Source organism: Aythya fuligula, chromosome 3, assembly GCF_009819795.1.
Source record: "Aythya fuligula isolate bAytFul2 chromosome 3, bAytFul2.pri, whole genome shotgun sequence".
NCBI lineage: Eukaryota > Metazoa > Chordata > Aves > Anseriformes > Anatidae > Aythya > Aythya fuligula.
In genome coordinates this window covers 112,091,857-112,105,927 of record NC_045561.1, presented here as the reverse complement: position 1 = coordinate 112,105,927, position 14,071 = coordinate 112,091,857, and the positions used below count along the sequence as shown (strand labels likewise).

General features: G+C 41.4%; 1 protein-coding gene across 2 annotated transcripts in view; it reads right to left on the bottom strand.

Annotated features, from left to right (window-relative positions):
- EVA1A (eva-1 homolog A, regulator of programmed cell death) overlaps positions 1-14,071 on the bottom strand; it is a 199,102-nt gene that overhangs the window by 91,632 nt on the left and 93,399 nt on the right. For both annotated transcript variants that reach the window (XM_032183515.1, XM_032183516.1), the window contains one exon: positions 8,652-8,795. In XM_032183515.1, the coding sequence (XP_032039406.1) occupies positions 8,652-8,795 (144 nt within the window). The remainder of the gene's footprint in view (positions 1-8,651; positions 8,796-14,071) is intronic.

Here is a 14,071-nt window from a genome sequence, read left to right as displayed (position 1 = left end):
TAGAAAGTCTGGGCAGCAGAGTTATGCTTCCAGAAAAAAAAATAAATAAATAATAATAATAATAATAATAACCAAGATATAAATAGTCCATGTAATTGTACCTCTGCTCCACTTATCTCTCTCCATACTTCCTGAAAGTTTTCCTTTAAATATATTACATTCAAATGTCACCTTGCACAATCATTCTCAGGTAGGTCTGCTTTTCCAGGGTGAAATTAAGGGTGGATCACAGTGGCTTTCAAAGTGTGTCCTCCTCATTAGAGCAGGAGGTCTCAGGAGAGGCAGGCAGACCCCCGAGCCACCCCCAGCCTGGTTCTCCAGTTGGTGTTCAGATTGCTGTTCAGGCCCCAGGATGTGCATATGTATGCCAGAGGAAATCATTCAATAAGCAAATCTGTCTAGAAACCTTAAAGATTTGTTGACCTTGATTACATTACAGTTTAGCATTTCCATTATTGCAGTACAAATTCTGGGTCCGTTCTAAAATATTTCTAAAATTGAATGAAAAGAAAACAAAACAAAGCACCTGCCTTCTGGCCATCCTTGCCATCAGTCACTCCACCACAGCCATCCATCTGCTTTTCCTTGGCTGTACCTCCAGCAGCCCATAGCCAGGAGCACAACAGACCCTGGGCAAAGCAACCCTGGAGCAGCCCCTTCCTCAACCCAACGGGAACCTTGCAACAAGCCCCCTGTCCACTCACCCATGACTTTTGCAGCGGTCTTTATCAAGTAAAACAAGACAAAGCAAAACATAGAGATAAAAGTAATAAAGGCTTGAGGTGCACACACCTTTTGATCAGTGGGGGTCAGGGGTTTCTGAGTACTTTAACTCTCTGTGGGACACTTTTTCTCCATAGATACTTCTCAATAATGGTCAAGATGGAGGACCACAGCAGCAGGCTTGCAAATCTTGCCTAATTTTAAGGCAGCATTTGTCTCACTGTTCATTCTGCTTAGGATCATCGTAAAGACGTCCTTTGAACTCCCTCTCAGCTTCCTCCAGCCTCATCTTCCTTCCTCCCCATCCCCAAGGCAATGATTTTTATCTCCATTTCTTCTCTGCAAGAATCAAAGGACTTTCAAGTCTTTCCCTTGAGGTGACAGCATTACCTGCTCCTCCTCCACTTGAGATGCAGAGCTCTGCTTCCTCAGAATATTTATTTACCCTAATCTATGTCAGACAGACTCATTCTGCCCTGGTAATGAAGAGTTGCTGTGCCTGGGCCAGCCAGGCCAGACATGTTCGGACTCTTCTGGATGTACGATTCAGATCAAGCTACAGTGAGCTGTAGAGTAAGCAAAGACAAACAGGAGCAGCATACTGACAGCTTCCCATTACCTCATTTACCAAACTTCATCTTCAAACTAGTTAGGGTGTTTGTGCCTTTTCTAATTCCCAGCTAAGTTTGCTCCTGGCCGTGTCACTCAAATTCCACGTTCTTGTGCAATCCCTAACCTTAAACCTAAACAGTTCTTTGCCTCTACAGCATATTCCTCCTTGATGTATGATAACAGAGCCACTGCAGAAAGCCTCTGCTCTTAGCAGGTACCTCCAAGACCATTATTAGAGTGTGTGTCCCACTCTAGCACTGGTCAGCAAAAGTGATGGCATCTTGCCTTTGCCCTCTGGTAATCCTTGATCTCCAACAGATCTGTGCCATTGATCCAAATTACACAAGCCTTGCTGACCCAGCAGTTTCCTTCCTTGCTTCTCTAAGATCCAGGAAACTGCATCCACAAAAACTGTTACCAGAACATCACTAAAGATGAAAAATTCAAAGCCTCAGAATCTGGAAAATGTCATCCTTAAACTGACATGTCTGACCTATCACAATGCAGTTTTTAGTTACACCACTACATGCTTTTTTGACAGGTTGTGTGAAGTCTGAGTATTTCTGAAAGTAAGGTCTGAGGTTCTAAAAGGAGTAACAGGCTTCTTGCTTTTCCCTTCCTATATGGAAATGTGTAAAAAGAGGTTCAACACATCCATTCGCCTGTAGGAACAGGCAACAGATGCTACAAGACCAATGAAAACCTACTCTGCTCCTTCTCCCATACCAGCAACTGCAGTCCTCAACAGTCTGTAACAAAGCTAAGAACAAAAGCATGGAAAAATCAAAACCTGCAAGGCACTCAAAGAACACAGCAAAGCTATCAACCCCATCTTTGAAACGTCAGGGAAATTTGCAAAGATGAAATGTAGAGAGTGGACTTCAACCCTGTGCAAATCCAGTTATCAGGAAAATCCTCCTCCAACCCCAGTCCTGGAGACTGAAGTAACCCTGAGCTGGGGTGCAAGGCACTCATGATACAAAGGAAGAAATCCCCCTATGAACACACAAGCAACAAGTTCATCTTTTACTGGGACAAGTCTATGATAACTATGATTACTATGATCTAGTAATGCAGTGGGAGTGGGAACCAATAAACATAAGAAGAAAAGATAAGCACTATAATTATATGGCAGTGATAATTTTGACTAAAAGAAGCATTTGCCCAAGAACACAGTGATTGAAAGCCATCTAACCAGATGTAGATATCTGCACTGCAGGGGTCCTATGTCTTGATAACAATATCTCAGCTAGCTACCAGAAGCTGCATGATAGCCAGTACAGGGGAACTGTCACTTCAGATACGCAGTTCATCTCTTTCAGGCATCTACTTTAGGATGAGATGATTTGTGCCTTAGAAGCAGCTGTTTCTCTCCATTACCTGTAAAAGGAATTTTTCTCAGATGGGAATGTCTACACTATAAATCTCCATGGCTTATGTGTCTACACTTGGTCAGATGAATTCCACTTTATGAATTTTTCATTATTTGCAGTCATTACATGAGACTGGATAGCTTTTCGAAAGAACACTGTAACTTGAACAGAAGCATAGGCTTGCTACAAAAAATACTGGAGAAACTTCTATGACATTAGGAAAATAAGACAGGATTTGAAAAGATGTCCCAAACCATCTCTGAACCCAGACTCATGTCATTGAAAGTAACCATATCTTTTGATTATATTAAACTATTATTCTTTTCTTTATCTATTTGTTAGATCAAACTATGTGGCCATGAATGTAAAATCTACACCTCCAAGTTCTGCTTTACAGTACGACAAAAGAATCCCAGTTAAACAGGCATTATCAAACATTGTTCATCCAGTTTAATATCCCTAGAATTAGGTTTTCTAAAATGTTTGTTTGCTGGTAAATATCAGTTTTATAACTTCTGAATAAAAGAAGTCTGTTTTTTATATTCTGTGTCTGTCTTTTTCTAGCAAGACCTTGACTGTGTTGCCTTGTTTCTAAGAGGGTCTAGAAGGGGGTTGTTTCTTCTTTGAAGTTTGGAATTGCTCTTTCTGTTTTGTTTGGTTTGGGTTTTGTTTTTTCTTTTTTTCAGGTCTTGGGCATTGCTTTTAATAGCAACAAAAGCATTTTTACAGTGATAAAAATACATTTTCTACATTCGTGAATTCATAAATTTTAAGAGCAAAAGGGACTATTATATTCACCCAGCCTGAGGCATTGACAGATTTACTGCACAGGAGTTAATGGACTAGGGGATTGTCCCTTTGAGGTGACAGGAGAGAATTTGTGTGCCTCTTCAGCCTCTCTCCTCATCATCATCATGAGGGCAACCACCTCAGAGCTCTCATCTAACACAGAGCCTGCCTCTAGTCCAATGTACTTGATAGGGTATTTGATTAAACACAACATTTTGGATGAAGCCAGCCTGCTTTTCCAAGTACCCAGAGAAAGCAAAGGTCAGCACACTCCCAACACCCCAGAGCATCTCTACCACCTCCCATCAGCCACGTTTGGTCTCCCAGTAGCACCACTCACCGCAAAACAGCATTAGCTGCTGTCTCTGCAGTCATGTTTTATTTTTAACCCGCCCAGTTCTCTCATCAGGATGTAAAGGGTGAGGCTTCTGGGACTCAGCTTATTGCCTCATAAAGCAGGATGGCAGGATTATTAATGCGGCAGAACTGCAGGATTTTCAAGCAATTTATGAGTTTCCATGGCAGTTCATTAGCTCTCAGCCCAATGACCCCTTTCTATTGAGCATGAATCAAGGAGACACACACACATCTAAACACATGATGGATACTCATATCCAAGGCCACATTTGCTCCATTTTGCAAAACCTGCATCTAACAAAGGCACAAAAAACTCAGCACTTATCCAGGACCTACAACCAATCCACTGAAACATGCCTAACACAAAGAAATTTACAATCCCCATCTTTTCTTTTCTATTTTTTTTCTTTCATTTTCTTTTCTATTCTTTTTTTTTTTTTTTTCCTCGACACAGCATTTCTGATCAATGCATGCTTTTAAAGAATAGGAGGTACTTGGCAGAGGACTCACATTTGCAGTCTCCATTGCCTGCATGGTGGCAGGTCTGGCAGTCAGGACAGCAGGCACTCTGGATTGCTCCCTTCTCTTGACTTACAGTGCTATGAGTATGGTTTCTCTTTACATACAGTCAAGTCCCACTCAAGGAAGTATTTAAGAAAATGTTTAACTTTCATTCCATTTATGCATGGGACTTAAAGTAAAGCACACACTTAAACACTTCTTTGAATGCAAGTTGTATTACGCATGTGCAAAAAAATTCAGCTAGTCTTCAAATTCATTGCTGAGTTATGAGTTCAGTACACTAAAGAGGAAATATGTCTAGAGAATTAAAGGAAATCTTTGAAGGTAATAAGTGGACAATTAAGAAAAAGGGAAAGGTCGGGAGTACAGTAACTTCCATCAGTAAGTAAAAAATCACAGCAATAATGACACTAGGAAGCTACCTGCAGATCTTGCAAGCATGGTGTTTTATACCAAAGAAAGACATAGATAGAGACAGAGTGACAGAGACTAGGACAGAGAGAAGATGAGGGGAAAAACAAACTAAGCCAACCAAACAAAATGAAACCTAACAACTAATAATAATAATAATAATAATAATAATAATAATAATAATAATAATAATAATAATAATAATAATAATAATAAAGAAAGAGAGAAAGATTTCTGAAGTCTTTGTTGCACTATATTTCTAAGTTGCATTATTGCCTTTATTGGCTGTTACACTCTATGAGTTTCAGGGTATTTTAAAGGAAAAGCAGAGCCAAAATTTTTGTATTTTCCTCTAGTTACAGCTTCCATGCTCAGAAAGCAAGCTCACCACATGTTACGTGCTTTCCCAGAATTAACTTGCCTTTTCCTATTTAAATAACAATTAATGCATTTATTAATGCAGCAATGGGACCCGCATACTGGAAAATCCCACCTCCTCCACCATCCCATTAGCTAAATTTGGCTTTGGACCAAACGTTAGCATTTCAGCTCCTGCCAAGGTTCAGGTTTGGAATGTTTTATGTTGGAGGATTTTCATCTGTTTCCTTGGCTGGGCTAATGGGACCCTAATGCACACACGAGATCGCTATCTCATCGGGCTGCCAGTTTCTTGCTTGTTTCAATTATCTTGTACATACACTCTAGCTCGTAGCATTTCCATCTCAGCTAAGTGATATCAATCGGTGTTTAATGAAAAATGCAAAGGGATATGATATAATATGGAGTTCTGATCCTGCCACACTGACTTGAGACAAGCATTCCCAGTGACTGGAGTAATTACAACAAATCATTCAAAAACCTAAAGCTGGACAAAAAGTTAGATGACACCTTTCCTTAAAATCAGATTCATCAACAAAATTGTGTATGTCTGGCAGGATTTTTTATATCCAATGAAACATTGGGGATGGAGGAATGAACCTCCAAGAAATTTGGAAATAGTTTAAAGAAACCAAAGCTGTTGCCTTACCTATTTACTCCTTGGAGATCAGGGATAGGGCTCAGCTCCTGCTGACAAGTCAGAGAAGGACAGTCTGTAAAGGCTGACCTGAGAGATTTTTGCAGATGTTCTCCTACCAGGACTTGGAGATAAGTCACCTCACTTGCTGTTCACTAGCCATTGCTCTACACAGCCTACACCAATATTAGTGCCTGTCATAAGTCCACATCAGCAAAAGAGACATGATTTCTGCTAACAACACATGTGTTTTGAATTAATATCACCTTTTGTCACCTCACAAATTAATCCCTCAATGGATTTTTCTTTTTCTAGAAATTGCTGTCAGCAGGAGACATATTTTTCTCTTTCCAGCCTACCCCAGAGCAGAGTTCAGCTGCCCTGAACACATAACTAGTAAAGTTTCTCAAATGGGAAATGTCTTTTTAAAGATCCTCCTACCCACAGTACCATGTTCATCAGTAGGCTTGCTCTCACTTCCTCTTCTGAAGCAGCACAGGAGCTCAGTAACACTGGTCAAGGACACGTCTGTTCTTGTCATGGGTAGGACAAGTGACATGGTCCAAACTGCAGAACCATGGCTGGACATTTCTGCCACAGCTTGGCAGCTGAGAAGTGAGAAGGGTGAGCAGACTGGTCTCAGAGCAATGAAATCACCTCTGTGAGGCAGCCAGGAGAAAGGGTGAAGTGATGCTCAGAGAAACCTCAATGTACATCCATCATGTTTCCAAGCTATGTCAATATTACCCTGCATCTTTCACTACTCTTCAGTGAAACCATCAAAGCCACAACCCACACTCCATGCACCCAGTATCTACAACTGATAGAGGTGGGGAACAGGGACGTGTATCAAGATGTAGGTCATAGAAAAGAAAGCCCAAACCAAAAGGTAAAAGAGTCATTTTACCAATCAGACAAAGCCTGTCCTCTTTCATTCCCATGGGTTTTGTGAACAGAGGAGAATACCATAGCAGGAGCAATAATGTATGCAGCTTTATTGAAACCTGAAACAAAGAGATATCCAACAGGAGATTCTCTAAACCGCAATTGTTCTCTAAACCGTAAGAACATCGAGTTCCTTGTTTATATCATTTCTTTTAAGAGAATGACAGAATTTTCTTCTGTCCAGCGTGAGCCCATGGAACTGGAATTTGATTTCTAGTTAATTTGGGGGTTGTATTTTGAAGGATTTTGCCATTTGAGGGGAGAAATATGTCTGAATGATCACAAAATCCAGCTGAGACACATCTGAGATCATGGTTTTGAAAAGGAGCCATAGACAACCTCAAAGGATGAGGCAGGTTTCACCCACTAAAAAGCCAAACATGCCATTTTTTGCTCTCAGGTATGACTCATTTCCTGATCCAGTTAGGCTATGACTAGGAAAGCTAAGGTCAGATTAAGAGATGATTAATGCCTTCTGTAGTGGACTTTGGGACAAGGACCACAATGCCAGAAGGAGGTTGCATAGACCTTTGAAGGAGGTATCTTCTTGGAAATTTATCATGGGGCTTTGTTTGGTTTGTCCCTGCATTTTGAATTATGGAGCTCCTGTTTTGCTGTGTTGCCTTGGTTTCTGTCATATCCCCATGAGCATGAGCTTCTCTCTAGTCCTTGTGTAATAAAACTGGCATAACAATATCACCTTCATGGCTAGAAAATTCACAAGGCTTTGATAAATATTCTTGCTATTTCTTGCTAAATCATTTCAAACAAAAACAAAGAAGCAAAGAGAAAGAAAAAAAAAATGACATTCCCTCAACTCTTGCCAAATGAAACAACAGCCAGGCAGGAGCCCAGAGCTTCATGCTCCCAAATCTCTCTCTCTGCTCTTCAACATGTTACACATCAGCCACATTATAGCAATTATACAAATTCTATAGTGACTCCATCTCAAAAATCATATAGCAGATTTGGCATGCTGCTGTTTGGCATGCTGCTGGAGATTGACCCACAGATCTGTTGTTGTCTGATGACACGGCCAGCATATCAGATGGTTCAGCCATCTACTTAGCAGATTCAAAATAGCACCAGAATTTCTCTTCCAGGTAGATGTGTAAAGAAACAGAGAGAGAGACAGAGCTGATCCTAGCAACAACTATACAAACAAAACCCTTAAGCAAATATTTTCAAATATATCAGCTACAAATGACCAAATTTTTTTTGCTGGAAGAAGACAGACCTGATGTTGTTTTCATACCACATAGCTCAGAGAGGAAGAATTTTTTTCTCTGTTGCAAAGATGACTAGTCAGTTAGGAGTACAGTATCTGCTCAACAATATGACTTATGATCCCCACTGAGGACATTTTTTTTTTCAAATAACAATTTTTTGTTAGGAAAATATTGCTATGTTCACCTGGAGATTTTGCATGCAATTTTGTTCTAATGTCCTGGAAAATTATGGATAAGTGATTGTCTTATTCTTTGGTACAAAATGAAGTACAGAACCAAGTAAAAAGGATCCTACCGATAACCACAACTTTGCTGCAGGGAAATAAAACAGCAAGATGCTAACATTTGGGATGTAAGCATTCAATGAATGGGTTGATTTCACCGACAGATTGTGCTGCCTTGCTGTGGCAGTGTTGAATAGGTTAAAAAAAAAAAAAAAAAAACACGATTTCCACATTTTCTGCTTTTTCTGTCAAGCCAGTAAGTACAAAAAGAGGCATAATTAAACTCAAGTGATCCACAGGGTTTTCCCTTTTGGCCAAATGAAAATAGCCATCAGCCAACTGGAAGCTCAACCACTTTTTATGCACAATTACAACTCTTGTCATTTTCCACACACTGCTGTTCATTAAACTCATACCCCAATGAGAGTTAAAGAGCTTTTTTGCAACTCACCACAAGTGTAGATGACATTGAGATGCTTTCGGATGCCAGGGTAACAAGGATCTCCAAATTCATAGGTGCTGGCATATATGCTACAACTTCTTTTCCCATGACATCGCTTGATCATGAGTTGGAGAGCAGTAGCCGACTGACAATCTACAAGGGAAAAAGGATATCTATTTTTGAATATTCATCCATCCACATCATAAATTCCCTAAGAAAAAAATTACCAGATGTAGACTGTGAGAGCACATACATATGAGCTCTCTGACAATATTTTAAAATCTTTGTGTTCACATGAAGAGCTGTATCTGACTCTCAAACACATCTAATTGATGGTAAATTGAAAGAGAATTACCAAAAAGAATAGTGTCAAAACTTCTCCTCATGAGCAGAAAGAAGGCTGTAAATAAAAGATTACTTGTGTTCAAAGGGAAAAGCCTATCCAAAATAAAAATAATTCCCCTTTACCTAGCATTCATTTTATAAAGTTCTTAAAAGACTCTAAGAGAGGCATTGTCATCCTCATTTTCACAGGTGGAGAAACAGAGCCATAGACAATGACTGTTTCAGAAAATGACTCTGAACATGAAGAGACTTACAGCAGCAGGTCACTGCAGAGCATGGAAAATGTCTGAGATCTCAGGAGTTTCATTCCAATCCATTTATCCAGACACGCTACAAGCTTCCCCATAAACTAAGAAACTGTCATAGGAACAGAAAATATGTGGCTATAACAGTTACAATATTCATATGGAATTCATGTAGATTTATTTAGCTGATAATGCAACTGATCATAGCAACATGCAAAATTATTAGCAAATTTCCACCTCGTGAGCGTAAGGAATATGGACATTGTGATCTCGTTCAGGGAAGGATAAAACCCCAGTCTGATTTATGTAAATAGATTTTTTTTCCATGTTGTACTTGTTCGTAGGCTTTTTTAGCCTATGTTATGTCCAAGAGAGCTGTCTCAACTCTTCAGTCACCACCTCCGCCCCCCCTTCTGCAGACAGAGGTGGTTAGCGTCCCTGTCTACTCTTGGCAGATGCTGTATTTCCAAGCATAAGGAGGGTTACCGTGAGGTCAAATATTTACAATTTTACCATCTACCGTGCAAGTAGAAATATTATGTTAATTTTGTTTATTCCATGCAAGAATAAATGTTTGTCAGATCAGGACTTCAGAATATGCAAAGCTCCATATGTAAATATTTACTCAAGTATTATCTTATACCAGACTGTTAGCTACTGTTTTCTCATGTAAGACAGAGGTTTTGTACAGACATGCTCTCCACCTTTTTGGTGCTAGCCTTGATAGTTTGCTTTCACTGTCCAAGCAGGCCAGCCACCATGGGAATTTGGCAAGGTGATACTTCTTCAATATCAGCAGTTGCCAAAAGCAACAGAAAAAATGTACAGAGAAAATAATATGATCCCATTTGGTCACTAATCAGGAGGCAGGGAGAGGAAAAACGAACCCTAAACTGTACTGAATGCTAGAAGCAGTGTGGTGGTTTCACACTGATGGGAAGCTGAGCACCACCACACTGCTCTCTCACACCCCTCCTCGACAGAACAGGGGGAGAAAACACAATGGGAAAAAAAAAAAAAAAAAAAAAAAAAAAAAAAAAAAAAAAAAAAAAAAAGCTGGCAGGTTGAGATAAGGACAGGGAGATCACACACTAATTACCATCATAGGCAAAAAAGACTCAGCATAAAGGAGATTAATATACTTTATTGTCCACTAATAACAGACTAGAGCAATGAGAACTAACAGCAAACTGAAACCACGTCCCCCCCATCCACCCTCTTCCATCTCCTCCCTATGTGTGGCTCGGGGAATGGGGGCTGCGGTCAGTCCCTGATGCTTTGTCTCCACCACTCCTTCAGGGTCCCTCTCTGCCCCTGCTCCACCTGGGGTCCCTCCCATAGGATGCCGGCCTTCCACGGGCTGCAGCTCCAGCCCGGGGCTTGCTCCTGTGGGGGCTCTCCATGGGCCGCAGTCTCCTCCAGGCCACATCCACCTGCTCCACCGGGGGCTCCTCCATGGGCTGCAGCGTGGAGATCTGCTCCATGTGGGACCCATGGGCTGCAGGGGGACAGCCTGCTCCACCAGGGGCCTCTCCTGGAGCACCTCCTCCCCTCCTTCTGCACTGACCCAGTGGACTGCAGGGCTGCTTCTCTCACATTTTCTCACTCCTCTCTTCCAGCTGCTGTTGCACAGCAGTTTTTTTTTCCCCTTTCTTAAATCTATTCTCCCAGAGTCTCAACTAGCGTTGCTCATGGCTCAGCTCTGGCCAGCAGCAGGTCTGTTTTGGAGCCATCTGGAGCTGGCTCTGATCTGACATGGGGCAGCTGCTGGGCTCTACTTGCAGAGGCCACCTCTGCAGACCCCTACCAAAGCCTTGTCCCAATATCGCAATACAGCAGCACAACAACGAAGCAATGACAGACACAGGAAGGCCACAGAAAACTAAGCCCAGAGGGCAACATGTCTTTTTCTCAAATGAAAGGCAGCTTTTTATTTCACATGCTGCAAATGACAAAAGAACAGGGCCCCGTGTGAGCATTTTCATACTGAAACACCCAAACTTCCTTAGGGGATTTTTGATCCATTGAGTGTCAGAAATTCCAGTGGAAACATCTGGCATGCAGCAATCCTGCTATATTGTCTTTTGTCAAATGTCCAGTTAGAGAAACTCATCAAATCTAAGCACTGCAGAGGATTTCACGGAGGGTGCTTGTTCTTTTTTTTATGTTATTGTTCTCACGGACTCCACAGGGCTGTCTGCACAGGGGCCTCACCCCCAGCACAGGAGCATACCACCTCCATGGGAGGCTGGAGAATTACCCATACAGCTTCTACAGGTCCTGAGAGGGGCATGACAAGTCTTCTGCAACCATCACCAGAAATGGTCAGTCTTTGGGTTCTCCTCCTGTGAGAATTAGCTGCTACAAGCTACAGACTTTACCTTCCACTATAATAAGCTCGACTGACTCTGTAGGTGCTGGATCTGTAGATTTAGCACACTGAAAATGCTGCTAACAGCTTTATCTGCCATATGCCCTCGTGCTAACATCACTGGCTTTTCTAGTCATCACAAGTGTTCCCCAGCCCCACCTACCAATGCAGATGTAGCCTGAGTTATAATATCCAAGCAGAGAGCCATCTGCCAGAGCAGGCCCTGACATTGCAATTCCTATTTGTATTTTAACAGTGCCCAGGTCCAGCCTACACTGTTTGGCTAACATGTTTGCTGGTAAATGGAAACCTACCCTGGCCCATTCCCCAGCCCTGAGGCCAGCTGTGTTGGAACAACCCACATCCATGTTATTAAATACCCTCCAAAATGGGGTGGTAAAACACAATGGGAGCTGTCCCCGCTCTGTATACAATCTCCAACAGTCTTCTGGACTGCCTAGGAGAATGTTTTTATGGCCAAGACAACAAACTACGGTATGGACCATGCTACAACTTAACAGCACAAAGGATGTATTTCCAGTGTCCAGGCCCTGGCAGTGCTAGTTTACCAGCACACAGGTAGACCTAGACAGCCAGCTTCTTACGGCACAGACCAGCCATCCTTATTCACTTAACTATCACCAGTAATGTAATGTTTGACTCTCCAAATGCCAGACTGCTCCAGCTCCACCTGCATTAGCCAAAATGAGTGGAAAGCAGAATAAACTCTACATGCTTCAATTACAGATACTGATGAAAATCCCTAACATCGAAAGTAGATTTAAAAAGATTTTAAAAGCCTCTTTTTTATGGGCTTTTTAGAAACCTTAATATTGAATATATATACAGTGCAAGAGTCACCTGTTAGGACTGTAGCACATAAACCATACAACAATTTAGTTGGAAGCAATATCTGGAGCTCATCCAGTCCAACCTCCTGCTCAAAGCAGGGACAGCTTTGAAGTTACATCAGGTTACTCAATAATTTGCCCAGGCAAGTTTTGAAAATCTCCACAGATGAATATTGCCCAACTTCCCTGGGCACCTGTTCCAGGGCTAAACCAATCTCCAGGTGAAGAATTTTTTCCTTATATCTAATCAGATTTCCATTGCTGTAACTTGTGTTGTTTTTTGTTGTTTTTTTTTTCTTTTTTTCATTGTTCTTTTTTTTTCCTATTCATTTCCAAAAAGTCTTGTATCTAGCTAACAATTAGGGAGTAGAAAAACCAGCAATGACATCCCTGCCTAAGCAGAGAGACTGAAGAAACTCAGGTCTTTTAGCATCTCCACATATGCCATGTGCTCCAGCCCCCTGACTATCTTAGTGGCTCTTTGCTAGATTCACTGCAGTTTTTCAACACCTGTCTTTGTCTTGGGAGCTCCAAACTGAACACTCCAGTACTGCACATAAATGAAGTACTGGAGGGCCAAATAGGATGGATAAACCCTCTCCTTGATGTGCTTGCTATGTTCTTACTAATACAGTTCAGTACCCATTTAGCCACTATTGCCATGAGACCTCACCCTGACTCACACCGAACTGCTTGCCCTCCAGGACACCCTGGTCTTTTTTTTTCTGCAGAGCTACTTTCTGACACCCAGCCTGTACTGTTGCAGAGTACAAATTGCATTCAGGTGCAATTTGCCTTTGCTTAACTTCACAAGGTTTCACAAGGTTTTTCCTCTGAGGTCCCTACCACTTGCTGTAACAATTGCCATTCAGTTTGATGCCACCCACAAACTCCATCCCATGATTCAAGCCATTACCAAACATCTTAAGCAATATTGGTCTGTGTGTGGTTATTATTGACTTATTGTAACTGGCTACCAGTTGGACTTCAGCAGAGCATTGTGGAGGTTTCTGGTAGAACTCAATTTTCTTGGCTCTTGTAGCAAACAGTCACAATCTAGTCAGGTCTTTACTGTTGGCACTGAACTCCAAACCCTAATGAGCACCAAAATCTGGTGAGTGCAAAAATGTTAAAAAGTCATCTCATAAACACAGGCTACAAGAGCCAGCTCAACCAGGGTCCTACATGACAAATCCATGACTGTTCTCTTACAGTACTCAAAAAAGACCCTACAGCACAAAAATTGGCAAAGTATTCACTTTGAAAACTTCCCTTTGTTCACAACAGAGAATTTTCCCTGCATACAACTTTTAAGAACAAAAGTCTTGTGATTTCCAGAAACACCAGAGCAAGCAGCCAGCAGTACTCTGAGGGAGGATTATACCTATACTGAAATTAGCTTGGTCTCCCCTCTTTTATTTTGACCTGTCAACTTGTCTATCCTTCACATAACACATTGTACTGAAAAATGTAACAGCATCATCATAACCTCCAAATGGGACCATCTCCCTCATACACTTCAAAAGGATTTGTGATGAGGAGGTCATTCAGTTGGAAGCCAAAATGCCATATTCTAGAAACCGTATTCCCTCATTAACTAGCATCGAAGATATCAAT